Source organism: Semicossyphus pulcher, unplaced genomic scaffold (genome assembly GCF_022749685.1).
Source record: "Semicossyphus pulcher isolate SPU_LCO1_2020_fin unplaced genomic scaffold, fSemPul1.0.p SCAF_19, whole genome shotgun sequence".
NCBI classification, from domain to species: domain Eukaryota; kingdom Metazoa; phylum Chordata; class Actinopteri; order Labriformes; family Labridae; genus Semicossyphus; species Semicossyphus pulcher.
This window is the reverse complement of record NW_027211692.1, coordinates 12,124,147-12,150,298: the sequence shown is the minus strand read 5'-3', so window position 1 is coordinate 12,150,298 and position 26,152 is coordinate 12,124,147. Positions and strand designations below refer to the sequence as shown.

At 40.1% G+C, this 26,152-nt stretch overlaps 4 protein-coding genes across 5 annotated transcripts; all 4 read right to left on the bottom strand.

The window, feature by feature from the left end:
* Positions 1–818: 818 nt before the first annotated feature.
* On the bottom strand, positions 819–10,658 carry mfsd1 (major facilitator superfamily domain containing 1). The gene is made up of 16 exons (XM_069668094.1): positions 10,474–10,658; positions 10,235–10,287; positions 9,805–9,917; positions 9,649–9,691; positions 9,453–9,520; positions 9,097–9,205; positions 8,901–9,003; positions 8,310–8,408; positions 7,860–7,971; positions 6,020–6,076; positions 5,433–5,589; positions 5,203–5,300; positions 4,967–5,079; positions 4,792–4,839; positions 4,561–4,627; positions 819–3,032 (listed from the first exon to the last, which is right to left on the bottom strand). The coding sequence occupies exons 1-16, from the start codon at positions 10,655–10,657 to the stop codon at positions 3,029–3,031; spliced, it is 1,428 nt and encodes a 475-aa protein (XP_069524195.1). The 5' UTR covers position 10,658; the 3' UTR covers positions 819–3,028.
* Positions 10,659–13,355: 2,697 nt separating this feature from the next.
* On the bottom strand, positions 13,356–17,488 carry LOC138596955 (P2Y purinoceptor 13-like). Of its 2 annotated transcripts, XM_069668442.1 has the most exons (4): positions 17,298–17,488; positions 16,313–16,524; positions 15,849–16,238; positions 13,356–14,347 (listed from the first exon to the last, which is right to left on the bottom strand). In XM_069668442.1, exons 2-4 carry the CDS (start codon positions 16,493–16,495, stop codon positions 13,874–13,876), a joined length of 1,047 nt encoding a protein of 348 aa, XP_069524543.1. In that variant the 5' UTR covers positions 16,496–16,524; positions 17,298–17,488; the 3' UTR covers positions 13,356–13,873. The 2 variants fall into 2 exon arrangements, with proteins under 2 accessions (XP_069524543.1, XP_069524544.1); XM_069668443.1 differs by lacking the exon at positions 17,298–17,488 and having other exon boundaries at positions 16,313–16,837.
* A 1,899-nt stretch (positions 17,489–19,387) lies between these two features.
* LOC138597423 (P2Y purinoceptor 13-like) lies at positions 19,388–20,521 on the bottom strand. The gene is made up of 2 exons (XM_069669021.1): positions 20,494–20,521; positions 19,388–20,400 (listed from the first exon to the last, which is right to left on the bottom strand). Exons 1-2 carry the CDS (start codon positions 20,519–20,521, stop codon positions 19,388–19,390), a joined length of 1,041 nt encoding a protein of 346 aa, XP_069525122.1.
* Positions 20,522–24,418: 3,897 nt separating this feature from the next.
* On the bottom strand, positions 24,419–25,408 carry LOC138597422 (P2Y purinoceptor 13-like). The gene has a single exon (XM_069669020.1). The coding sequence runs from the start codon at positions 25,406–25,408 to the stop codon at positions 24,419–24,421; it is 990 nt and encodes a 329-aa protein (XP_069525121.1).
* Between the last annotated feature and the right edge of the window lie 744 nt (positions 25,409–26,152).

Sequence of the window (26,152 nt, the reverse complement as noted above, 5' to 3'; positions counted from 1 at the left end):
CGTTTGCAGAAGGTAGAGCCTCTAAAAGAAAAGTCACCGTGGCACTTTAAAGAACCAGTCAAACAAAGAAATAACGTGTGGTTTCTACAAAGAGGCAAACACCTCAAGTGTGCAACCAACTGAACTTCATAAATCCAAAAATAAATCTCTCTAGTGATAATTTAAGTCAAAAAAAATCCCCAGAACAACAATCACTCATATGAAGGTTAAAAATACCCTGAAGGTATAAAGTGCTTGTTTAAAAGAGGACACTTTGTAAGGATCCTCTGTTTCAGTGCATACTTGTCTGCAGCCAAAGAGCTACAGCGCTGAAGGGGGCAGACGGCTGAATGAAGGGCGTCATTTCAGAACACTCCTGTAGGCGAGTGATGACAGATGGGTGGAGCAGTGGTCTGGGAGCTGAGAGGGGAGAAAAAGACAGTTGAAGAGTGTTTAATTTTACAATGAAGCTGTTAAATGAAGCCTCCATGGCTTATTTTTAATGAATGTATGCTGGTGAATGAATGGGTTTATGCTTGAGTTGTGTCTTATCATTAGTGTGCGTGTGCATACCTGCGCGCCCAGCCTGGAGAGGTACCTGTTGCGTAAGCCAAAAGCAGACATGGGTGCTAGTCTAGCAAGCTCACCCTCTGTTGGTTTACTGGGTCGCCTTTTAATCCTGCAGGGATAATAATGTCGCCATCTTTAATCATCTCTGCAGGCAGCTCTTACACAAGAACAAGTATATTAACACGAGCATCAGTCAGCCGCAGTCTGTTGCTAAGGGCAGGGAAAATGACTTAAGAGTTGTACAATAAGAAAAGGACTCAAACGCTTTGACAAAGGTGTTTAATTAAATGCCATTGTTCCATGAACAACCTGATGTCAGATGTCATTTGGCTGTACAAAAACAAAAAGTGACTTTCCTTCCAGTCTCTCTCTGATTGTACAACAGATTTGGAATTTCTCATATACACTGCATTTGTAGTTTAACACAAATATTCTGAGTTAGCAAAGTCACAACATAGTGCAAATGAGTGACACGTCAGGAGAGCAGCATGTATCCGTCTGTGTGACACGGAGGTCATTATAATGTGCAATCACAACCTTTAACTCAGAGCTACTGACCATATTCTTATTTGTTCTGGGCATTTTCCTTGTAACTGAAAGTCATAAACTCGAAGATTTTCATTTAAATAAATGTCTGTTAGGTCACTATCAATCGCCGAATGAGGTAACACAATGGTGACTGAGCCTATGGCCCACTGATGAAAGCCTTGCAGTAATACGGACTGCGTGCCGGTGGCGACTGACAAGTTAGTGATGTGTTTTCCATCACCCAGCAGTGGTTGGTCTGCCAGAGAGGGTAGGCGGAGCTACGTGGCTGCTTTTCCGGTCTCTGCAAGTGTTGCGAGTAAACAGTAATCTACTATGGCTGAACAAACAAAGGAAAGATCGATGACTACAGATACAACTTCAAACATAAGTGAAAATCCAAAGAAAAAGAAACAAATTCGAGATGAAGGCAAACAGTCTAAAAAGGAAAATCAAGAGTTACAACCGGAGCCAGCCGTGGACGTCACACATGCGACACTGTCTGGATATCTGGGAAGTGTGCTCCCGCAATAACCGTTTATCACCATAGGTGCCGCCAGAGAGAACAAAACTGAGATCTTCGAGATTACAACTTTTAAAACAGATTTTTTTTTTAAATCAGCCTTTCACTGCCCGTCCTGTTTGAAAGTTTAAATCTGTTTCACTTGTAACTGAGCTGAGTTCTCTTTAATATTTACTTGACCAACTGAGGTAGTGAATGTTTATCATCCACAGTCTGCACCCTGATGAAACCACAGAGAGATAAATCTATTTCTAGCTACTGGAATGGTGAGAGTTTAAATATTGCACGAGTATTTTGTCTCATCCTTCAGATGAAGTGAGTAAAAGTTTTGGGCATCGCTCACAACAAGTTAATTACCTGAGCTTGATAAACGAGCAGAACACAGTCCATATTATTTATATGTGGAGCTGAGCCTTTAAAAAGGTTGCGTTAATAAAACAATTTGTAAAAAGTTCTGAATATCATTACACGGGTAACTGCGTTCAAAAGTGAGCCTCTCTCTTTTTCTTATCGTTATAGTAATGTGCCATTTGATGATGCAACAGAAAATTAATTTTTATGAACCCCTGAAAGCAGTGAAGAGCAGATAAATGAATTAAGATATAAAAGAATTAAGCAATAAAAATTTTAACAATAAAGAGATATGCTCTTTTTGAGATTATCCAGCGTGAAAGGTCAATGAGGCGTATGATTAAACTGAATATGAACTCACACAGCCTAAAGGAGAGTGCAGTAAGGAAGATTTTGATTGGCAATTATTTGCGAGTGCTGACGAACGATATGTGCGTAAATGAACTGCTGAGTCGTCTGCAACACGGCGAGTCCTGCTGAAAACAATTTGTAAAAAGGAACGTATAAAAAACATTTAAAAACATGTTCCCCCTTTACATACAAAACAAGTTCATTATTACAAGAGTCCTATAGTGGTAGTTGCATTAACATGTCATAAAATCAAGCACTTTTTATAAAGGCTATAGGCACCTTTTCACAGAATACGATTCGTCTTCTGCTGAACATTTAAAAAGGTTAAAACGCTTTAAAAGCACCTCAACTTTGTTCATTTACTTTCAAAACTTCATGCTGAAGTTTGACACGCATTCACACACACACACACACACACACATACATACACACACGTCAGTGGAGAGTGGATATTGGAGATGTCGGAGAAGTCAGAGAGTCCAAACCGTTACGTGTCATTTGTCCGTGTCCTCATAGGGACGTGAAAAGCTATGAATTCAGGGTCGGTTATGTAAAGCTGGGTCCAGACAGTCAGTTCAGGTGGGAAGAGCCACAGGTGACAGCACTGGGCGGAGTCAGAAGCGCAGTCCCGCCCCATGGCAGTTGATTGACAGCTCTGGGGTGGACAGTGCAGCATGCTGGCTCTGAAGCCCAGGACTATGTGTGTTTCCTTCATCACCATCATCATCATCATCTGGAAAATATCATTTACACGGACCAGAAATATTAGTCTGTTTTCACACAGCACAAGCCATAAGTAACATATAACACATTATGTATACACTGTTATCTATTACAAAGATAAGATGAATAGAGAGACGGACAGGCAGAAACAGGTGTGACCACTCTCGTGCCAAAAGTGAGAACAGAAAGTGGGTTTACCCAGCAGGAAATTTGTGTTTTTTTAAGTCTAGACCCATAATTCTCTGAAAACTAAAACCTAAATAAATGTGCTCATCTGGTCTGCGTATATAGCAACCACTTCCTCTATAAGGGGTTCGGTGGAGGAAATGCTGCAGCACAGTGAAACAGCACATCTAGGTCACAGTGACCAAATTAAAAATATGTCGTAGCACTGATGACGCAAGGTAGGCCACCAAAACCATAGATGGACCAGAACATAAACTCAACTTTTCTCTTGACATTGTTCACAACCGTAGTTAGGACAGTTTTTATTTTGTTTAAGTTTTAATACCTACATATGAACTAGGGCTGCACGATATTGGGGAAAACTAAAATGTATTGCAGGGAATTATACCAGATAAACTGAGTGTGTTTTCATGTTCAAACAAACAATTAACAATCATACTTCTTATTATTTTGGGACTTTAAAGTCATGTCCGCTCTGTTTCTGTAGCCACAGCTTTAACCAGGTTCGGCTGACACCAGTATTAGTCTCACTTATAAGCCACCTCACGTAACGGAGCGTCTGCCTCGATCATCCCGCCGACATGATCTGTGACGGCAGCAGCGTCGTGCGCATGTTGACAGTTTTCAAGCAGGTGACACACAGACTCTGCAGCTCATCGGTCAGTTTTCTGTGTGCTCTGTTGAAGAGCGGCACTAATGCGATATCAGACGGACTTTTCCTGGCAATTAGTCATTGAAAACGATAAACCGGCAAGTTTTCATTTGGCACGGAGCAACAATAAAGTAGAGGCTTGAGGTGTTTCACTTAATCTGCTTCACCATCGCACATCCTGAGATCTGACACACTGACACAGCAGGGCGGTGAGCACGTTATCAGGAATGTGTTCTGTTTACCACTTTGCACTCCTGAACCTTGCCAGCTTTTTACACCAGTAAAACGAGGCCTGATTCTGCAACTCTGCATGCCAGTCATTTGGCTTCAATACAGTATACGGGATCAAAGATCAAACCCATAAAAACAACAGTCTCTTATTGAGGAAAACATCATCAACTGTAACTATCACAGTGAATACGGCACTCAATCTATGAACTTGTTTATTTTTTTACCTCACTGGATGCTTAAGAGACTCGAGCTGAATAAAAAGTAGATTTATAGTCAATAAATTTGGATTCAATTGAATGCTGGAAGTTCAGCTAAGGACACATCCTGAACAAATGAGTACAGGAGCTCTTGCCTGTGTGCTGCTTGATTATACGAGTGGGTTTGTAATTATGTTTCTGAGATGCTTGTCTAATTGTTGGGTAAAGTGGGTCGTAAAAATGATGGAGGGTGAAGGGTCGAAGCTACTCACTCTGCGTCTGAAGTGGCTTCTTTCTGGAGTCTGGCTCTGGCTGAGGCTGACCGGTTCAGATCTCCTCCTGGAACAAGAGAGGGAGAACGGAGAGTTTAGAAGTGGGCGAGACTGGTTGAAGGAGAGAGGCGTGCTGAAGAGTGTCAGTAAAGTGAAAAAAGGAAGAAAAGAGAGGTTGGAAAGCAGAGAGGAGAGGGGGAGAAGTGAAGAAGTGGGAGAATTAATTCTTACCTCTTAGATAATCCACAAAGTACAGCATCACAACTGTCATCAGTGCAACTGCATGAGATGAGGGGAGGAAACAATGTGGAGAATTATAACGTCTCTCAAAAGCACAAGTACACAAGCACAAGTTTGAAAGACTTGAATCTCATTAACCCACACACAAACAGGCAGGATAACTTACTGCAGATGCAGGTGCAGAAAAACACTTCCAAAACCAGGTATCCTCTGGTGTCCAGGATGGATCCAGCTGCCATGGCAATGAGAGCGAGTCCCAGGTTCTGTATGGACTGCATGCTGTTGGTGACAATGACAAATAAAACCAACAATAATTCATCTATCTATCTATCTATCTATCTATCTATGTCTTTTAACTGTGAGCATGAGATCAGTCATTTTACTGCCACTACAGGTACATACAATCCATAGGCCGTCCCCAGCTGATGCTCAGGTACCACAAAGGCCACCATGGGCCACAGAGCACAGGCCAGTAGCGAGTATGAGACACCCAGCAGGGACTGGAAAACAAGCAAGGACACACACGTTCTGTCAGTAATTATCCAGAGAATTTCTTAATATCAATTCATCTGACAACAGTTTATAACATAAGAAAAATATGTTACACTACAAAAGGTTGCCAGGAGCATTACCATTGCAATCCATGGGTTCCAGAAGGTGAAGGCCAGCATCATGTGAGCGGCAAGAGTGGCAACCACAGCAATCATTACCCAAATCACATTCCTCCCCGTCTTATCAACCATAAAGCCCAGAATTGGAGATGCAGGCGCTGAGATGATGTACACAATACTGGGAGAGGCAGAGAATGGAAGAGACTAGCATCAAGACATGAATCAAAATCAATCTATAAAAGGTGCATTGTTGTGCTCATTTCCAGCTCTATCTTGAGATTCTTGGACTCCACTAGAGGAGCTCTGCATGTATCGCAGTTAGATAAAAATCCTTATTATCATATCTCGGCCCTTTATGCAGCCAGCAAGTTCATCCTCCATCTGAAACATGTCGTTTTAGCTCCTTTCTCTTTCAAGTACCCCTACATTAGGCAAGATCAGAACATTTCTCAGCTCAAACACTTGCAATGCTAAAAAACAAAAGTAATTAAGCGTGTCATCCACTGGAATAATAAAAATGCACCTCACACGATAGGAAAAAAAAGTTACCGGCAGACTATAAAAGTGTAAGTACGGCTCTATGGTTGACTACAGCTGGTCTGAGTTACCTGTTGACAGCTCTGGCCTGAGCAGGGGAGAAGTTGAATTTTTCAATGAAGAACACCCTGTAAATAAAAAGACAACATGATGAGCTCATATTTGAGAGTGCTGCTCAGCCTTTATAATGATGTGACCACAAGAGAAGGAGAAATCAAGTGGACTCCTGGAGCAGGTAGCTGTCAGTGCTCCATACATTGTTTTTTCTGCTCCATTTGCATAACAACAATTTGCTCCGTAAGCGCTGGCCCTCTGTGGAGAAACATGTCAGTTACTAAGTGATTTGAGAGTGCTTTTCAGAGAAGGACATGCAGGTTGTGAGAGCTTCCATTGTTTTCTTTCACTGCAAACCCATGTGTCAAACTGCCTTCCATTTATGACTCCATTTCTGCATTGTTGGGTTGCACTGTTGAATCTTTCCTCTGACACAGGCACTGTTCCTATTTAATTCCAACTAACATGTACCATTATATGACCTTGTTTGGGAAGCGAACAGCATGTTTTTCTTTGGTTTATTTATTTAAAATATTGCAGTGGAGATAGCTATAGGGGAGCAGCATTCGAGTCTGAGACAAATTTTCCTACAGGGACAATAAAAGTGTATTGTATCGAATCGCATTGAAACGTTTTATAACAATTTATTGTATCGTAAAGATCGTATCATATGTCGTATCGCACCGCATCGTATCATATCGCACTGTATCGTATATCGTTTTGCACCACATCATATTGTATATCATATCTTATCGCACCATATCATATCATGTCGTATCGTATCATATTGTATTGTATCATATCGTATTGCACCATGTCATATATCATATCGTAACGCACCATGTCATATCGTATTGCACCATATCCTATCCTTTCTCACCATATCACATTGAATCATATGGTATCGCACCATCGCGTCGCACCATATTATATCGTATCATATTGTATCACATCATATTGCATCGCACCATGTCACATCGTAATGCACCATGTCATATTGTATTGCACCATATCCTATCCTTTCTCACCATATCACATGCAATCATATGGTATCGCACCATATCGCATCGCACAATATCGCACTGTATCGTATTATATCATATCACACCATATCGTATCAGAACATATTGTATCGTATCATAACCTCTCGTGCCATATTGTATTGTATCATATCATATCGCATGTTTTTTTTTTACAAAAAAACAAAAGCCTTGAGGTGTTTCGAGTTCATATGTCAGAAATGTTCGATTCGTACACCTAAGGACCTGAATGGCTTGTCTGTGTTTACAAAGACTTGTGTATATATCTTACTACACTTTGCCACACCTGATGGGTGTCTGGTTTCCTCATTACTAAGAACATAAGCAATGGCCTGCTGCCATATACAATATACAAACTACATCTGCTGTAACCCCAAGCTGAAAACAGTTAATATATAAGGAAATCACTATTCCTTGTTCTCGTAATCTAAACTTAATACACTGACATGAATGAATAATACAGTTAAAGTTAAAAGGTATGTTGCACTGGGCTATATTAGACTGAAATCCTATTTACACACATAAAGGAGTCCAGTACAACACCACTAAAATGACCTCAATGTTAAAACACACTGCATAATTGAACTAACCACTATGGCAGTGTCAAAAAAATGGACGTAGACATTATAAAAAGATTCGATTTTACAGGCGTATCACACAAAGGACAGACAAAGCATATAACATAATAAATAGGTAAGTAACATAAAATGAGAAATGTGAAATTAGGATTAGGATGTTTAATGATACACAGGTATGCAGAAAATGTAAGAGACAGTAAATGCTTGTGATTGATAAATGGTACTGATGCAATACTCACTGTCCCAGTCCAATAAAGGGGAAAATGGCGACATAGTAGCACACACAAATGATGAAGATGAGCCACAGGGTGAAGGGGAAGTCTTTCACGTCTGTCAGCTTGATCACTTCACCTAATATGCAGGACGAAAACACACATTCAGATCGGCTGGAGAGCATTATTTACTATTTGACAGCCTAACAAAGATGCCATTAGCTCTAAAGGGAGGATTATACCACATCACATTGAAAAGAACTGCCCCCGTCATTAGACAGCAGACACACAACAGAAGTGAAAGTGCTGAAACCAATGATCTGTCTAGGGAGAGTGGGAGTTTAAGCAGATAACAACAAAAACAAAACGTGGCCTCACAGACTGTCATGGTCCACTCCCCACACAGACTGTGACTCTGGTAGCTATTGACAGATGAGGCCAAAGAGGAAAAACAAAAGATAAGACAGAATTCATTACCTGTGTTGCCTTGTTCCTTGTGGAGGATCCTCTCTGCTCTTTTGTCCAGGAATCCCAACACCAAGGCGCAGATGAGTGAAAACAGGCAGGTTACAGAAGCTAAGGAGAGGAAAAAGGAATTAAAAAGGCTTAAATAAACACAAAAAATAAAGTTATATTTTGGTGATAAGATAATCCAACAGCTCAAATTAAGATACCAGAGGAGTGCTAATTGATTCTTTATTGACATTTATCTCAAATGGTCTGGTTAAAGTTTAACCAACAGTGGCAGTGGATACAGACTGTTAAAGGACACTTTTACTGCAAGATAAGTGGAAGTATCTTTAGCACACTAAGAAGTGAACTGAGACAATTTTAAGAAGTGATGCTTCTTCCAACTCATCATGTGACTCATCTGTAGCAGGCAGCCACACTTTTAGTTCCACTTCTTCTTTCTGTCTCAGCTGGCTGTGTTATCCGAGATCAGCAGTCGCGGAAGAAAGAGCTCGTATTCGAGGCAGAAAACATGTAACCTGAGTAGTAATGTTAAACACTTGGCAATTTCAAAGCGTCTCCCTGACTGAAGCACAAAATAGTAAACTATATTTTTACCTATCATGAGAGATGCTCCCAGTGCAGTGTGTCCAGGAAAGCCAACGAGGATTACGATTTGGCTGTACACCCAGCCCATGATGTTCATGTTCACTGTGCTGCCCTTGAGACGAGTAGAGAAGAGGGTGAATAAAGCTTCACATGCTGTATTACCTATTAATTTCATTACTTCATGTCTCGTGGGCAGTGGTCTTACCAGTCGAGCCATGCTCAGCTGAAGGCCGAAAACAAGGTTGAGCTCCTTTCCTTTGAACCAGTTGACTGCATATGTGTTCTGGGCCACAGCCAAGGACTCGCCTCCAATACTGCAGAAGGAAAGAAAACAGCTTTTATTTAGCAGAAAACTAGTTTTGGCCACACCATGGACTATGGACAGATAATGCAGATTGTCTAGGGGTAATTTATTTATAATTTCCTGGTTAAAGATATAGGATTTCTGGTGATAACATAAAGGTGTAATAGTGCAGAAAGACAGCCAGGGGTATATAAACTTGTTAGATTATGTGCATAAATTGAAAAGGTTTTGACAGAGAATCCAAATTATGCTCTCACCCGAATATGAAACGTCCAACTTCCATAAGCCAGAAACGATTCACTATAGCTCCAGTCGCAAATATTACCTGTGCAGAAGTTAAAATACAACCAAGAAAACTTCCAGATTGATTGATATCTAGATTATTCAACACACGTTATCATATTCTCTCTTTTATGTAATGCCTTTCATGCCTAGATTTCAAAGTAAACCTACCTGTCCAACACAGACAAAGAGCGAAAAGAGGATAGTTCCTAGCCTGTAAAAAAAACAAAAGATCATAAAGAAAGATGACACTTAGCAAGATAACAAGCACTTAAGCTGTTCAATTTCACCAAACACGAAGTAAACGTGACTTGTTGGTCTCCGTACCTGATGCCGAAAACCCTGTCTAGAAGGAATCCCCCGAAAAAGCAGAGGACCACGTTGGGCCAGGAGTACCAGGCGTACAGCTGCATGAACTTTGCAGTGTTCAGGTTCAGATCCTGGCACAGTCAGGGAGGAAACATATCAGATTCTTGTCCGTCACTTAAATAGTTTTCAATCTCCCTTTGAAACACATGGTAGTCTATAGTGTGTGGACTTTAAATAATATCCTTTAATGGCAGCATAGGAGGATGTTAACTTGACTGTTCTGGTTGGATTATAATGCAGATTTCACGATGCAAAGATGCCTATCTAAATGCAGAAGCCTATCTCTCTTCCATGTATCTCTAAAGGAGGACTGTGTCTCAGCCATGTATCTGAATTACTGTATATAGCATTCTGGTGTACAACTTTGCATTTAATGACCATGACTTACCTGAATGACTTGAGTTTGAAGTGCAGCTGGGTTGTCATAACAGAAGTAGCTTCCTGGAACAAATAAACTAAATTAACAGACTTCATTCATAAAAATACTGCATTTCTAAATGAGCAACAAAGAGCAACGACAATGCAAGCTTTCGAACACATGTAACTTATTTAACTTAGTCCCAAATCTCGACAATACCCATTCACGACGCTTAGGGAAGTTATTGTTATGTGTTTTTTAGTACTCACCGAATCCCAGGAAACACATGAAAACCAGGATAACCACTCGGTGCAGGAGGTGGCTGGGGTCGCAGATAGCCGGCAGCGGTCTCCCAGGTCTCGGCGTCTCCCGGGTCCCGTCAGACTGACTGTCACTATGCGACACATCGCCCTCATTTCCAAGCAGACTCCGCCGCTCTTCAACGTCCGCCATGTTCGTTTGTTTGGGATATGCGGGAGGAAAAGTTGACGGCAGCGAAGAAGACGTAGCTCGATCACATGACCCAGCAGTCACGTGGCGTTAGCCTTGTAGCCTTGTAGCTCGTGGCTTGTACAAATAGGGCTTTGCATCCGGTGTTTATCTCGGCGCGTGCTTGTACTTAACTTGAGCGCGCGAAAGCGTCAATATGTTTCATGTTGTTGTAGACCATATACTGTCATTTTTGTAGACATATACCTTAACTTTTGTTACCCATGCCACGAGCTTAGAAGTTTATCAGTTGAGTTGCTAGAATGACTACTGTGTTCTGCTTTTCCCAGAGAGCTTTAAATGGCTGTATGGTATTATAATAAGGGGTTTACACCCAGAGACATGCACCTTTATTAAACGCTCCCTAAAGGCTTTTATTACAAAAAACAACAAAAAATACTTACACAGTCATACATATGGATACATCAATCTGGTTTATATACAAAAGTAAACTAACCAATTTGAGTGGGTGTGTTCATATCATTACCAGTCTGATTGAACATGTAGGACGGCATAAACATAATTAACTTTTGTAGTATGTGAATTGTGTTCAAACTATTGATTGGAACACAACAAGTTATTATTATTATGGACTGCATTACTTTTGTTATAAGATAAACTTAAAAGTCCATTATTAATATCAGTGACAAAGACAGCTAATTCCAGCAATGAGGATGCTTATTGCTAATGTGGTGGAGACTCGTTTTTCCACAATTGGAGGAGGACGATGAAGACTGGCCAAAGGAGCGGCATTAAAACTGTAAGTTAGCCTTGTGAGCTGAACGTAAGCTAGGCCTAATTGTGTTATATTAAGTGTGCCTTGGGCTAACGTTAGCTGTAGCTGCTCTTAGCTAGCCAAGAGTTTGCTATCGTAATTTACTTCCTGTATGCACTTCTTTGGTATGGAGTTAACTGAACTTGTGTTGTAAATGTTAACACGTTCGTTTAAAGTAAATACTCTTAATCTCGTTTTTCTGTTGTAATATTCTGTTATGTTGTTTTGTCAAAAACCATTAGCACTTCCTCCTCACTCTCTTAGATAACATACCCATAAAGTTACATAAAATAGTTTCATTAACTATTTGCAGAACACAGTGGCCGAATTGATTGTGGTCAGTTTGCATTTATGGTAATGTAGATAAAACCCAGTTTTTGAGAAGAGTCCAAGACAGTGACAAAATACTGGTTTTGCTGCATCAGGTTTTGTCCCCTTTCTAACTTTTTGTCCTGTTTCCTTGTTCAAAAAAAGCAATGCTAAATTAGTAGTGTAAAAACACTGATAAACCTTAAAAAAAACCTATTGCTCCTGTACAATGTCGGTTAAATATCTTGCTTATTGAACAGCCTGGCAATATATTCTTGAAACTCTGTAGTCATAATTATTTTTGTAACATAAATTGTATTTAAGTTCCGCCTCTAGGGGAAAAGAAATCCCAATGCATTTTCTTCCAGGCTTTTCTTCCCCCTAGTGGCCAATATTGATTATTACAGATTTCAGAGACTTGACCTCATAGTGGATTTTCTAGTTTTCAGTTTTACCTGAGGTGTTGAGAGGAATAAGGTGTGCCTGTTCTGATTCTTTTTTTTCTAGAAGATTTAACAAATTAATATGTCTCAATATGATTTATTTGAACCTAAAGCCCAAGTCAAAGCTTTGATAAGCTGCTTTAAAGCCAATTCTCTGTGTCATGAAACTGTTTATAAACCTCTGCTTACTGTCATGTAGTCTTGACAGGTTTCTATGTTTTGCAAGCTTGTTCCATTAGGCCCTTCGCACACATCAAGTAATATGAAACTGTCAGCCCCCTCCTCCACCTGCCCCCTGTTTATCCAGCTCTCTTCTGTCCCCAACTTGTGTCTGTGCATATACTGCTCGGCAACACTATCTCTAGGGTTTATTTAATTTCCATGAATGTCATTTAGAATTTCATATAATTCACCACTGCAGGGTCATCTGTCAGAGGATTTAATCTGAGGGTGACGAACGGTCCTTCCCCTCGGCTGCAGTGTAGCCGCTCCGACCGTCGTGAAGCTCATTAATTTCCTGCCCAAATATCAGCTTCTGTCGTGGCGGACAGAGTGTGGGATGGAGGGAGATCATATTTCATTATTACATTAATCAGAGCCACATGCAGAGACCAGTGTAAATCAGGTGGGAGGTGACATTAATCCTGCAGAACCAGTTTGTGAATGTCCTGAAACCCGTCTTGCAGTGTTGGAAAAAGTCAATTTATTCCAATTCTTCGTTTTTTTTCCTCCTCTTGTTCAATTTGAAATTTAATGAGGCAATGATGTAGTGCAATACTTATGCACGGCTACTTGCAGGTTTGCAGGGCGTTGTTAGATTTTGTTTGCATTTAAGTTTCATTGAAAACCTAACCTTGTGCAAGATCGTACTGACCAAGATAACGTTATCTTTATTTTCACTTGATGCATATGACTTTTTCATGATATTTTAAATGTGCTTGAGCATGTTGTGAGCTATGAATCATATCAACATCTACATCAGCAGCACTGTGGTGAAGCAACTGGTTTTATCTTCTATTGTTATTGGCTTGTAATTGTTGCAAAGCCATGCAGTCTGCTAGTTTTTATTTATCAGCTTTGACTTCCGCATACTAGTTTCACAGAGAAAAAAAGGTGCTTGTTTGAGCTCTGTTAATATAACTTAAGAGATTTAATGTATAAAAGTGAAACAATGTGCAATTGTAGTATCTAAAATATGACTTTTATTATCATTATGGTTATTGTTATTTATACACAGACGTTATGGCTTAAAGATGTGTCTGTGGAAGTCCTTTTCCCCCTGCTTTTGTTATCATTCAGTCCCTGGTCACATTGTGTGTGTTGTGCATGATTACATGCTCGACTTTTGTACCCTTAAGCCAAAGTTTGGTGGAGGGAAAGTGCAGTTTGAGCGAGATTAGAGTGGAGGAAGTGGAACATGATAGAAAGCACGATGAAGGAAATGTGTTTGGATGACTTAGCAAACAAATGTGACCGGTGGTTAGTGCTGTATCGAGAACAGTCATTGTTTGCGTGACCCATCCAGACATGTTGCACTCATGCATTAACCTCAATGTTCAAAATAAAATGCTATTTACAAGTAAAATAACACGTTCTTTCAGGCCTCTTCACACCCTGACAGTTATTGTGTCCCATTGTACATTGTCCTGTGTGTTACTGTGGCATCCCGTTGTATGACAGTCGGTTACTTTGGCCTATCTGTGACATCTCCACTTGAGTTGACGTCAATGTGGGAGACTCCATGGTACCTTTGTGGACCAGCTTGTAACAGAGTGCAGCTGTCAGTCTTTTCCTGAACACCTTACACAGGAACACGTAGATGAGCGGGTCCAGACACACGTTGGTGGCCGACAGCCACAGGGTGGTTTCCTTGGCGATGTAGAGCGCGTTCTGGGCCCGGCAGTGACTCGCCATGCTGCCCGTCTGGGTCAGAGTGTAGGGCACGCGGGCGAAGTGGAAGGGGGCGAAGCAGATGAAAAACACCCCCACCACCACGAACACCTTCGCCTTGGTTCTGCGACTGGCAGCTTGAGATTTGCTCTTTGAGGCTTTGTACGACTCATAGACTTTCTTGCTGATGAAAGTGTAGCAAACCACCATCAGGGCCAGCGTGCCCCAGAAAACCACCTGCAAAGTTCATGTAAACAAAACATTTAGCAAGACGGGGAGTTTTCACAGCTTCTTATCTATATTTTCATCAGTGCATGAGAAATTAATAGGTCAACAGTTTCATCTGTGCAAAATTCAAACCATTAAAATGATATATCACCTCGGTATACTCTCACCGGCGACTTCATTAGCTACACCTGAGACATCTAATGTAATCCAATACACCAGCTCAGCCTTAAGACTTGCTTATATGTTGCCTGTAACGTACAGGCTTCTTTCTAAGCTGTCGCAGAGGTGTTAATTCAATGATATTTCAGCATCAACCTCATAATTGGTGGGGCTGTACTGAGCTGCATTATGTTCAGAGGTGTTTCTAATACTCTGGCCCCCTCGTGTATGTAAGGATAACAATGAGAGACACATCTCAATATAATGTAGTTCAGTACCACCTTTAAGTACGGCCTCAGTATTAAACATCATTGAATTTACGAACTTCTGATTCTTCAACAACAACTAAACTTCATAAAAGCAAATTGAACTGTATTAGATTGTACAGGCGTACCTAATGAAGTGGCCGGTGAGTATATAATCATATACATGGGTGGAAAGTAACAAAGTACAAATATTTGCTTACTGTACTTAAGTAGAGTTTTCATTCATCAGCACTTTACTTGAGTATTATTTTTCTGACAACGTTTTACTTCCACTTCTCAGATTTTAACAGTAGTATCTGCACTTTGCACTCCTTGCATTTTGAAACAACCTCCTTACTTAATCTTTGATACATTGGAGGGAATCATCAGTTTTTCTTTTTCAATCATCAGGAGCAATTTTAACCTCAATGGCAGGGACACTATGTATTATTTGGCGCGTCCCTCTGTGAATTCTACGCACGACAGGTGTAAAATGACATAAAACTAGTAAAAGTGGAAACTCCACATCTGAGAAGAGGCGTCTAGCAGATGTGATTTCTCTTGATGACTGGGAGGACTTGTAGCGATACAGATGAAAGTGAAACAGCTTACATTGCCAATTTATTTTTGTCGTTAGACGGATTAAGTCTAAAAGTCTCCTAAATAAAACGTTACATTCGGTTAGCTTTGCACATTTAAAATGTACTTTAGAGAAATCACTTCTCACTTCTATATTGTGAGTGCATTTCCGAGAATTTTCCCTTTCACTTTTACTGCAGTAAAGAAGCCTCATCAATACTTCTAGTAATACTTTTACTACTTGATAGAGTAGTTTTTTAATCCAAATATTTAGCCAATACTTGCAAATATAATACTTTTACCACTTCTGTTTGTATGTTGTTATTTTTTTATTTTGTTACTTTCTTACAGAGCTGGGCTAGCTGTTACCTCCGTTTCCAGGTCCAGTTTTTATGTTAACCTTAGCTCACCACTATCTGGCTCAAGCTTTATGTTACCATACATGAGTGTTGTACTGATCTTCCCTTAATCTTGGTTTGAAAGCAAATAACCCAATTTTGTAAACTACAGCTTCCTTCAACATTTACCTGACAGAAGTAGTTGAATCCTTCGTGCCACAGCATGCCAGCTTTGCTCTTCATGGACGTGCACTTCAGTCGGCCTCCAGAGACCCGGGGTGGCTGATCACTCAGGATAACGTTGGGCAGCGCAAGAGAGAGCATCACCACCCAGATAACCGCACTCAGCACCTGGCCGACACGGACCCGCTGCAGAGCGCACTTCCCGAAGGGCCGGACTATCTTCAGGTAGCGGTCCAGGCTGATGAGGCCCAGCAGGAGGATGCTGATGTACATGGTGATGTAGAAGAGGACGGCGGAGTATCGGCAGTGGAAGGCGCGGAGCTTCCAGGAACCGACACCTGCATCACTGAGGACCCTCAGAGGGATGGTCAGAGTCATGAGCAGGTCAGCCACCACCTGGTAATGAGGGATTTATTAGTTTTACTCCACACTGGCGAACACATTTTAAAGCCAAAATCTGAAAGTCTTACCACATTTTTTAGAAAGACGACAAATGTGGAGGTGCTGGGGATGCTGAAGAATATCCATGCGGCCAGGGAGTTGAGTATGAGGGCGACTATAAAGAGGATGCTGTACAGACAGGGGAAAACCACGGCTGTGACGCCGGTTTCACGAACACACTTGATGGAAGTGTTCGACAGGGTGGCGTTCATCTTCCTCTCTTCAGTGGACCTTCAGGAAACTGTGAGTAAGAGATATGATGAGGGTTGGATTGATACACAGATTAAGTAGATGAAGGGAAAACACACAGAAAAGTCATATAAATAAATGACATAAAGAGGAAACACTGTGTGAAGATTTAGTTTTCTACCACTTTCTGCAGCATACGCTTCGTTTTGTGCAATTAACAGAAACAAACTTGCCTAACTCTATTTCACCACCTTAAGACACGGTCTCAGTTAGCCATGGTAGGACTTCTAATTCAGTTCAACTGCAGAGATATACCTCCCACACAGTGATGAATGCCTCCAACAACAGACTGCATCCCCCTCCTGTCTGACAGTATATCTGCCTGGTGTGCTGTCTTTACATTGAATAGAATAACAACCAGACCAAGAGCAGGAGCTATGGCAACCAACATATACAATACTGCGAGGAAAATAATGTTAATTAGGTCTGTCACAACTGTTGTTAGATAAAGTATTCTGTCTAGAAGATGTAGGTTCTCTTACCTCCTTAATGCGTCCTTATGGGCTGTGAGTGCAGAAGATGTGCAGATAAAGCAGAGAAAAAATACAGTATTTCAAAAAGAGGAAGAGGGGAATATCCACTTCTCTTTTCACCTTCCTACCCACAGAAATCTAATGAAATAAAAGAAAAACCAAGTTTTACATTGGTTTCTTTTATCAATCTACAAATACACAGCCTCTAACCTAAAGAGAGTTTCAGTCCCTCTGGATTACCCAGTATTTCTCCCTCACTCTTTAAGCGCATGTGTGTGTTTGATGCTCTTACAATGGGTGGTCTCTGCAGCTACTGTGTGGCTGTCTTGTCACAATCCCAACCAGTTTGCCAGTCTTCCTCCGGGGTGAAAGCCCCTTTCCTTCCTCGCTTCCTGCTCCGATTGTCTTGCCGAGAGCCTTGTTCTGCTCCGTGCCAGTCCCCCTTCCTCCGCTAGCTTGCGTCAGTCTCCGTGGCCGCTGACAGCTGAACACCAAAGCCGTGGGCTCGTTGCTCGACACACATCTATAGACCTCCTGCTCCCCTGCTGCTCCACCCCCCCCATATCCTGTGGCTTATATACCCCCCCCACCTCTATCTGTCTGTCTTTTCTTTATCATGAAACTCAGAGTTGTGGTTTTAGTTGCTGAGAATGATGTGAACATTTCACCACTAATTTGTTCGTCTTTGTGTTTCTCTTGTAAGCAAGGACTTTAGAAGCAGATTATTTAACTACACCACACATCTTTTTTTAGATTGCAAATTGTGTGTAACAACTGTCATAAACAACACATTACATAAAGTAAATTGGAAAAACTCCTTGCACTAATTTCTGATCCTGTTTTGCTCTCTTACCGTTGAATTCCCTTCTGTGCTATCGAGACAAAAATAGTTCATCCTGAGAACAACAGCGATATTTCCTTCCTCTGTGAATTTAGTTGGGTCAGGGCCAACTGGGGGAAATAAGTATCTGAGAAATGATGTGTGTACAGAACTCGGAGTAAACTTTCAATTCATGTGACCCTTACTTGTTGTGTCATTACAACTTTTAATGACACACAGACAGGTGTTTTCCAGAGCCGCAGAGTTGGTACATTTGAGCTCATAGTGGCAGTAATCAGGTCACACATCCGCATTGCAGTTAGATCACACTGTACCTCATTTACAAGAAGTCTTCTGTTGCCAAATCACAAACTTAAAAGAAATTAAAACCAAACTTTTAGGAGACTTTTCAGTAAAAAAACCCAACATACTTTTGCTCAGCTTGAATACTCAAGCAGTCACCTTTAAGTTTATTTTGGCTTATTTTCAGAGATGAAAAAAGAAGAATACCTGCCTTAATAAATATTAATAGTCATAAATAAAAAAAGATCTTTATTATACATTTTGATGGAAAATGTGTTTGCTTTCATATACAAATTATTATACATTAAAAATGAAATATTATAATAGTTTTTTTATTTATCACTACAATTTTTAGATCTACTGCACATTATTATTATTTTTCTTTATTTATTTTCTTTTTTTTGTGTTGAAGATCAATTTGCTTCTTACAGTGAACATTTTGTTTTTAGGTAAAACCACAAAAAGGTAAAAGAACAAACAGACATGGACTGTATATTACAAACATGAAAGCATTATGTCCCGATCAGACAGAGCCCGTTTACGCGCTGAGTTGTTTTCAATGAGGGAAACTTTTTGCCCTTAATGCGTAACATTAAACCAATCTGCTAATGCCGGTGGCACCTGATATAACCACTTTTTCATAGTGGCTTTAATGCTTGAAACCAGCGTTATTTTAAACGTGTGCTTTAGAAAAGCCAGAAAGTTGAGGTGGCATTTTACCCAGAAGCAAAAACTGTGGTCATGTATTTTTTCTATCAAGACAAATAACACGTTACAAACCAAACTTTTGCACACACCCTTTATTCTATGCAGTCAGTAACTTTGAATGTTTAGCACTGATGAGCATGCAGCAAACTGATGATAAGAGCTGATAGACACATCTGCAGAGCCACATCAAAGACATTTTAACTGTAACCACAAATGTTATACAACTTGCAAATGTTAACTAGCTTTAACCTGCTTTGCATGGCAGCTTCAATGAACCCTTTTTGCCTTCTAATTGTATGCACCTATAAAACTGTGTTTTCTACAAAAACAGCACATTAACACTCTCACACTGTCTCACACCATCCTTATTGTGTTTCCTGTTCATGGTTTACAAGTTATTTAGAGCGACATGTTTGCAAGCCACATAACAGCAGAGGCACATGTGAAACCAAACCAAATAGAAATAGAAATGACACCACAATCTGACATTTAGTCTACGAAATCAGCAACATCTGAGATTAGTCTATAGAAGAGCATTTTCACCAGTGCTGTCAGAGTCTCGTCTGTGGTAAAGCGCGGCCTGCTTTCCCTGCCGAGGCCGCACGAAACGGGGCAGACAAACGCTTCATCATAGACTTCAGTTCCTCCATAAACTCCCGACACAGAAACACATAGAGAAGTGGGTTCATGCAGATGTTTGTTGTGGCAAACCAGAGGCTGATCTCCTTGGCAAACTTGCCTAACAAGTACGCGCAGCTGGTTTTGGAAGAATAGTTGACTTGCTGAAAAGTGTACGGGATCCTGACAATGTGGTACGGTCCGAACGACACGAAAAACACGATGACGACCAGGAAGACTCGTAGTTTGATCTTCTGCTTTCCCTGGCTGTTGTTGCTGCCGGAGTTTCTGAAAGACTGGATCACCTTGTTTGTGATGCAAATGTAGCAAACCACAATGACCACGCTGACGAGCCAGAAAAGGACATTCAGGTAAATCACTGTCCGTTCATGTGTTTCGAGCCCGGCTGGTCCTTTCAGCTTCATACAGGAACCGATCTCCGTCATATTCGCCGTTGATTGATTGCTTAAGATGATGTTTGGTAAAGCACTGCTGCCAAACAGAATCACCCAGATTGATGCTGATACCACTTTGCTAAAGGTCAGATTAGCAAACACCTTGCTTTGGGGCATCATGATCTTAAAAAAACGGTCCAGACTTATTAACCCCAACAAAGCGATACATGTGTACATGGTGCTGTAGAAAATGACACTGAAATAACGGCATGAAAGTGCAAATTGTACGTTTGACGCACCCGACAGGTCACTTGCAGCTTGGATTGGGACGATTACGGCTATAATTATGTCAGCAGCGACGAGGTTTTTCAGATATACTATGAAAGTGGAAGTGGACTTGAGGTGCAAAAACACCCAGGCTGCAACACCGTTTAGCAACAGAGCTATGGGGAACATCAAGAAGAAGAGAGCGGGGGCAAGATTCGGGTTGTAAATGAAGCCTTCACAGTGCGAATCATTGTGAGATGTTTGATTTGATGGTGTCGCTACGCCTGAGGAAAATGAAAATACATTTTAGAATTCAGCAAACATTTTCTTTATGTGTCAGCATCTTGAGATCAATGGTGTTTGAGTTCTCGACTCACCATGCTGGTTAATGTCGAACGGGTCCATCCATGCATCGATGTTCTGTCGCTGTTGTGTGTCAGGGTTGCAGGCTAAGCAAAAAGGGAGTAATGTATTGTTTACAGTGTTGTTTATTGTTTATTTTAATCTTTACTATTCTCTCTCTCTCTATATATATATATGTATATATATGTATAATATATATGTGTGTGTGTGTGTGTGTGTGTGTGTGTATATATATATGTGTGTGTATATATGTATATATGTATATGTATCTATATGTGTATATGTATATATATATATATGTATATGTGTATATATATGTATATGTGTATATATATGCACATTTCTTCCACATTCATTCAGTATTATATATACTCTTATCCCTATTTTTGTTCACCCTAACCAAATGTAGTAAATTTAAAACAAATATAAGTACATACAAAGTAATACTGCAATAATAATACAATATAATTATAAAATAAGTAATACAAAATCTGAATTCATTAAGGGTTGCTTGTTGTTTTCTTCTTCCCTCTCTTTCTTCTGATGGACTCTTATTAGGTAGAAGGCATAAAAGAGTAACTAATTAAACTAGTTACACACGAGACATCTTTACTCTGAACATTAACTGAGAGGCTGATGTGTAATTTCATGTAAAACCAGAAAGAGATAAAGCACAGGGTGAACCAAAAACTCTAATTGAAGCAGTTTCTTTATAGTACATAGCCTTTAACCAGAGGTGACATGGTATGGTTTCAATAAAATAAACATGTATTCATTATTTCTTACTTTCTGACCATTTTAAACGCTATAATAAAATAAGATAAGATAATCCTTTACTGATCCCCAGTGGGGAAATTCAGGTGTTGTAGTAGCACAAATAAAAATTTGCAAGTAAGTAAATACAATATAAAAGAATCAACTGAATAAAATATAATAAAATAAGTGTTATATACAACTGTTAAACAAGTAGGGGTAAGTGACAAGTTAAAGTGACAGTTATGAGATAAAGTGACATGTATGGGTAATAGCAGCGACATTTAGCAGCATGAGATAAGGCAGTACGATACGAGGTATAATGTGTATGATATAGTACAATATAAGGTGCAATATAAAAGTGGCAATTACATACAGTATGGTATATTACAGTATGTATATGTATATAATATAGTTTGATACGGAATATTAAGTCAATAGTAAAAAGTAATATAAAAGTTGAACTGCAATTATATAGTATAATATAATAAACAGTATGTGGTATCAATAATGATAATAAAAGTAATAATATATTTATAGTAATGATTTTCTAATGTACAGTACAGCAGCAAATAATTGTCATTTGTTTGACACTGTGTTAACATGCTGTGCTTACATGTATCATAGTACATCGTATAAAATCTTACCTCTTCTCAAAGAAAATATTAAAAGAACACGCTGAGTGTCTTTAGCTACTCTTGATCAACTACTACATTATGAACCATTCATGTAATCAAGATACATTTTGATTATAACTTACAGTTGATGACTTGACTCACTCTTCTCAAACCCAAAGCTGCAAGACAGACCTGTGTGGCAATGTACCGACATGGTAGGTGTTTAAGAAACACTGTTGATTTACCTAGCAAACAAATCAACATTTCAGCTGTGATGGGACAATTCGGAACATATGCAAAAATAGGAAAAACCCACTGGTCTTTAGCCAAAAGCAAAGCAGACATCACACACCCAGCCCACAGTGGAGAAGGGCAGAGATTGGATTCAGCTGTCAGTGCTTCCTTTGGCCTACAAATGACTCCTATACTGTTGTTTCTGTCTTACCTTTTAAATATGAGCTGATCAAAGGTAGTTTGTTTATTGATTGATTGCATTATTTACCGCAACAGTTCATCAGCTGATTCTGCAGCGCCTGGCGCAGTGGCATCATATGACCAACAGGTGGCCTCAGCTATTACAGTAAAGCAGAACAAGTGAGGCCACTCTGCAGCAAAGAAAGGAAGTGCAAGAAGATTTACTGTCTCAGTTCCACTTCGGTCAGACTAATTAAAATCTCTGTCAAGAGTGGTGGTGTGTATTAGTGACCAAATTTATAGGTGCAGTGTGTTGTGCTGATGAACAACGTGGGTGCATTGGTTTTTCATTTACATTTTTAATTTCATTGCTTGGCACTTAGGAAGACAGTATTGCACAAACGCAAAGTTTATTACTTAGAGAGTCTTTAAAACTAATGAAAGGTTTTAATGTGGTGATGAAAACCTGAATGTAACAAATTAATTAAATAAAAGAAGTTATTTTGTGGCAACTCAGCCATGATGACTGCAGCCAAGCATTGGCAAGTTATTCAATTTATGTTAGCAGCAATTGGTAAAAGCAACTGAAAGAAAAGGCTAAAACATTGTAGGGCTCATTTATATTCTTGCTCTGTGTAGCAATTTGTAACGTTGCAATAAAAGTACTAATGATGAAGAGTATATTCTAGAAACTCAACAAAACGTCCCTTCAATATTTATATGTTATAGTCTTTGTTTAGTGTCAATCACCCTTTAAAGGGGCCATATCTTTTAAATGGATATTCTCATATTTTGCATGGGTTTCACTAATTTTTGAAAACGTCGCCTCTGAATGTGCCGTTCAGAGCAGCTGCAGGTTTCTACATAGAACCTTGCTTTCGCTGAAATCGACATCCTCATTCATCGTCATTCACCTCAGGCTGCATTCTTGCACTAGCTTGTTGTCAAGTCGTTGTCAAGATTTCAACTAATCATTTTGATACCTCCTCGTGATTCAGGCTCGTACATATAAGGCCGAATAACTGATCCTAGAGCAGCCATGTTTTCTACAACTTTGGAGTGACAGTGCAGTGCGGCAGCTCCCCCACGGGGGGCTACGCGGTCACTCCAAAAACTGTCAGCCAATCGTGGATAAGTTCTGACCTTCAGGAGGAAGGAGAGGCTCCGAAAAATAATTAAATTAAAATATATGTACATTTTTAAAATGAAACAAACTTCACCAACGTGATTCAAAAAGACAGAGTAATAGAAAATTGATTGCAGAGCTAAAACATGTCCCCTTTAAAGCTACTGTGAAGAACTTGTGCTTTGTTGATTTTGGCGCCCCCTGTGGACAAAGCCGTACCTCTTATCTCTCTGCTGATTTTGTCTTGTAAATGCTTTAGTGGTGGTTTGAAACAAACAAATCTCATCCTGCTTTCTTTAACAGTCATATGTATCACTCACTCTAATGTTTTGCCCTGGAAAATGTAAACAAAGGCAGCGTGCAGTTAATCGCTTCGTCTGACACCTCCCCCCCGCCAGCAGTTTCAGGCATTAAAAATATCTATATAGAAATAATCAATCTTCTTCCTAATGGTCTGCTTTGCTTTCGTAGGTCACATAGTGTAATCACAATAAATGTCAGACTGTTTCATAACCAGTGAAAAACTCCTCACAGCTAATGGTACAACTGTACCTACAGTGTCACAATCACAGAAACACAAAACCTTTTTTAACTTTATTGATAAATGTCTCAAAACAACACCTCCATATGTTATGAACAATAGTGTAGATTCATGAAAACTCCTACTTATATATCTTTATAAATCTATACATCACTCTTTACATGCATAAGGACACCCTGCTCTTAGACATGACCATGAAGTTTATCACAATACATTTGCGTAGTGTATTTTTGTCATGGAATTGACATATTAATGAAATCAAATGCATCATATTTCTGCCTTATATTTCCCTTTTCTTAGTCTAGATAGAAAACAGTCCTCATGTGGTCACTAGAGGGCAGTCCAACATAAAATTTCAAGATAAAAAGTTACTGTTAGAAAGCAAGGGCCTTAATATTCTAAGTTATTCATGATAGTCATTCCATAACACAACACAGCCTTGTTTATGTCTGATAACATCTCATTTTTTTTGAAGGTATGACTTTAATTTACTCTGAGGTTTCCTCTCTTTCCCTTGAACAAAACCTGACACATATCCCTCTCGCTTTCATCATGTCAGCCAGCTTCTCCCTGTACTCCCTGCACAAGTAGATGTAGAGAAGAGGATCCAGGCAGGCATTAGTGGTAGAGAACCACAGTGCAAACTTGTGGGCTATATTAATCCAGGATTGAGTGCAGCCGTAAATATCAAAGACTTCATGCAGAGTGAATGGAATACGCATAATGTGAAGAGGCACAAAACATGCAAAAAACACCAGAAGGATCAAGAAGACCCGAAGCTTGGTCTTCTTCTTGCCTTGGCTGTTGTTGCTCCCAGAGTTTCTGAAGGACTGCAGGACTGTCAGGGTGATGCAGATATAACAAAACACAATCAGTATGCTGATGAGCCAGAAAAGGATCTCCATGGAGAGAACCACGCACTTGTGAAGGGAAACACCAGCCGGACTTTTCAGGGACATGCAGAAGTCGTTTGTGACATTTTCAGGGTTCCGGTCGGTCAGGATGATAGTCGGGATAACCGTAGTGCCAAATAACACCAACCAAACCAAGGTGGACATCACGTGACTGAAGAAGACGCTTTGTCCCAACAGCTTTCCACATGGGCGAACGATTTTGAAGAAGCGGTCGAGGCTGATGAGACCCATCAAGGTGATACTTGTGTACAAGCTGCAGTAGAAAATGACAGAAAAGAAACGGCAGTTGAACGCCCTCAAAGCAACTGTTGCTCCGGGTAGCATGCTAGCTGCCATCGTCGGGAGGGTCAGTGTCATGAGCAGGTCAGCGGCCACCAGGTTTTTGAGATACACTACAAAGGTGGAGGTGGACGGGAGGCGCAAAGACACCCATGCTGCTACCCCATTCAACAGCAACTCGACGGGGAACAAGAGGAAGTAGAGACATGCGAGGGCTACATTAATGGACACAAAGCTGAAAGGAGCACAATCAGGCGAGAGGAACGTAGAGTTTTTGGAGTCCATTGTGAAATCTGGAACAAAGAACATACAGACATCAAAGAAAACTCAACAACGTTTTCTGATTTTGAGCAGAACCTGGTTTACATCTGTGATTAGTTCTTGATGGAATTTGTATGGAGTTGTGTTGGGCCTGTAGACCAGATCCACACCCAGAGCTTTTGCTTCAGATATCTGAACTATGTTTCAACAAATTTGGAAACGAAAGCAAGTTGAATCTATTGGTGCAAGAGTGCATTGGCATTAACTTTTAAAGCAACATTTTGTATAGTGCAGTTTCAGAGCTATTAAGTTGAGGTGCGATTCTACTGTAACCAGCAGCTGCCCAGGACTCGTCCGAGACTCACGACTGCCCTGAATGTTCCCTGCTTTCCCATTTGACCCTTATTTGCATTCATCATTACTTTCAAACACATTTGTTACTATGATTTGGTTTTGAATGCTCAACCAGAGCATTTGAATGCGTCCTAGATGTGGAACCTGACGCTTCCTCTTTTGACACTGAGTCGGGGAAGTTAGGTAATTGTCAGATTTGTTTTCACCGTACAAAATAGAACAGCAAAAGAAACGATTTTATGCCTTTATCACATAGAGTAGTGCTGGATGTACAACACAGAAGTCACATGACAGTTTGTAGTTGCTTAAAAGCTTCTTTAATAAGCCTGCTGTTCTTTTTCTCCATTGTAATTTGTTTAAAAACGTTTTACCTGGAATCCGCTGGTGTGCTCTGTTTTTAAATGCCCTACATTC

Excerpts from the sequence above, each read along its gene's own strand:
- mfsd1 (XM_069668094.1), bottom strand. The coding sequence starts at position 10,657 with ATGGCGGACGTTGAAGAGCGGCGGAGTCTGCTTGGAAATGAGGGCGAT. Across the intron at positions 10,288-10,473 it reads CATGTGTTTCCTGGGATTCG|GAAGCTACTTCTGTTATGAC; the intron begins GTGAGTACTAAA and ends TATTTGTTCCAG. Across the intron at positions 5,080-5,202 it reads CTGGGGACGGCCTATGGATT|CATGCAGTCCATACAGAACC; the intron begins GTATGTACCTGT and ends TGTCACCAACAG.
- LOC138596955 (XM_069668442.1), bottom strand. The coding sequence starts at position 16,495 with ATGAACGCCACCCTGTCGAACACTTCCATCAAGTGTGTTCGTGAAACC. Across the intron at positions 16,239-16,312 it reads TCGTCTTTCTAAAAAATGTG|GTGGTGGCTGACCTGCTCAT; the intron begins GTAAGACTTTCA and ends CCTCATTACCAG. Across the intron at positions 14,348-15,848 it reads GATTCAACTACTTCTGTCAG|GTGGTTTTCTGGGGCACGCT; the intron begins GTAAATGTTGAA and ends TGAACTTTGCAG.
- LOC138597423 (XM_069669021.1), bottom strand. The coding sequence starts at position 20,521 with ATGGACCCGTTCGACATTAACCAGCATG. Across the intron at positions 20,401-20,493 it reads GTTCGACATTAACCAGCATG|GCGTAGCGACACCATCAAAT; the intron begins GTGAGTCGAGAA and ends CATTTTCCTCAG.
- LOC138597422 (XM_069669020.1), bottom strand. The coding sequence starts at position 25,408 with ATGGACTCCAAAAACTCTACGTTCCTCTCGCCTGATTGTGCTCCTTTC.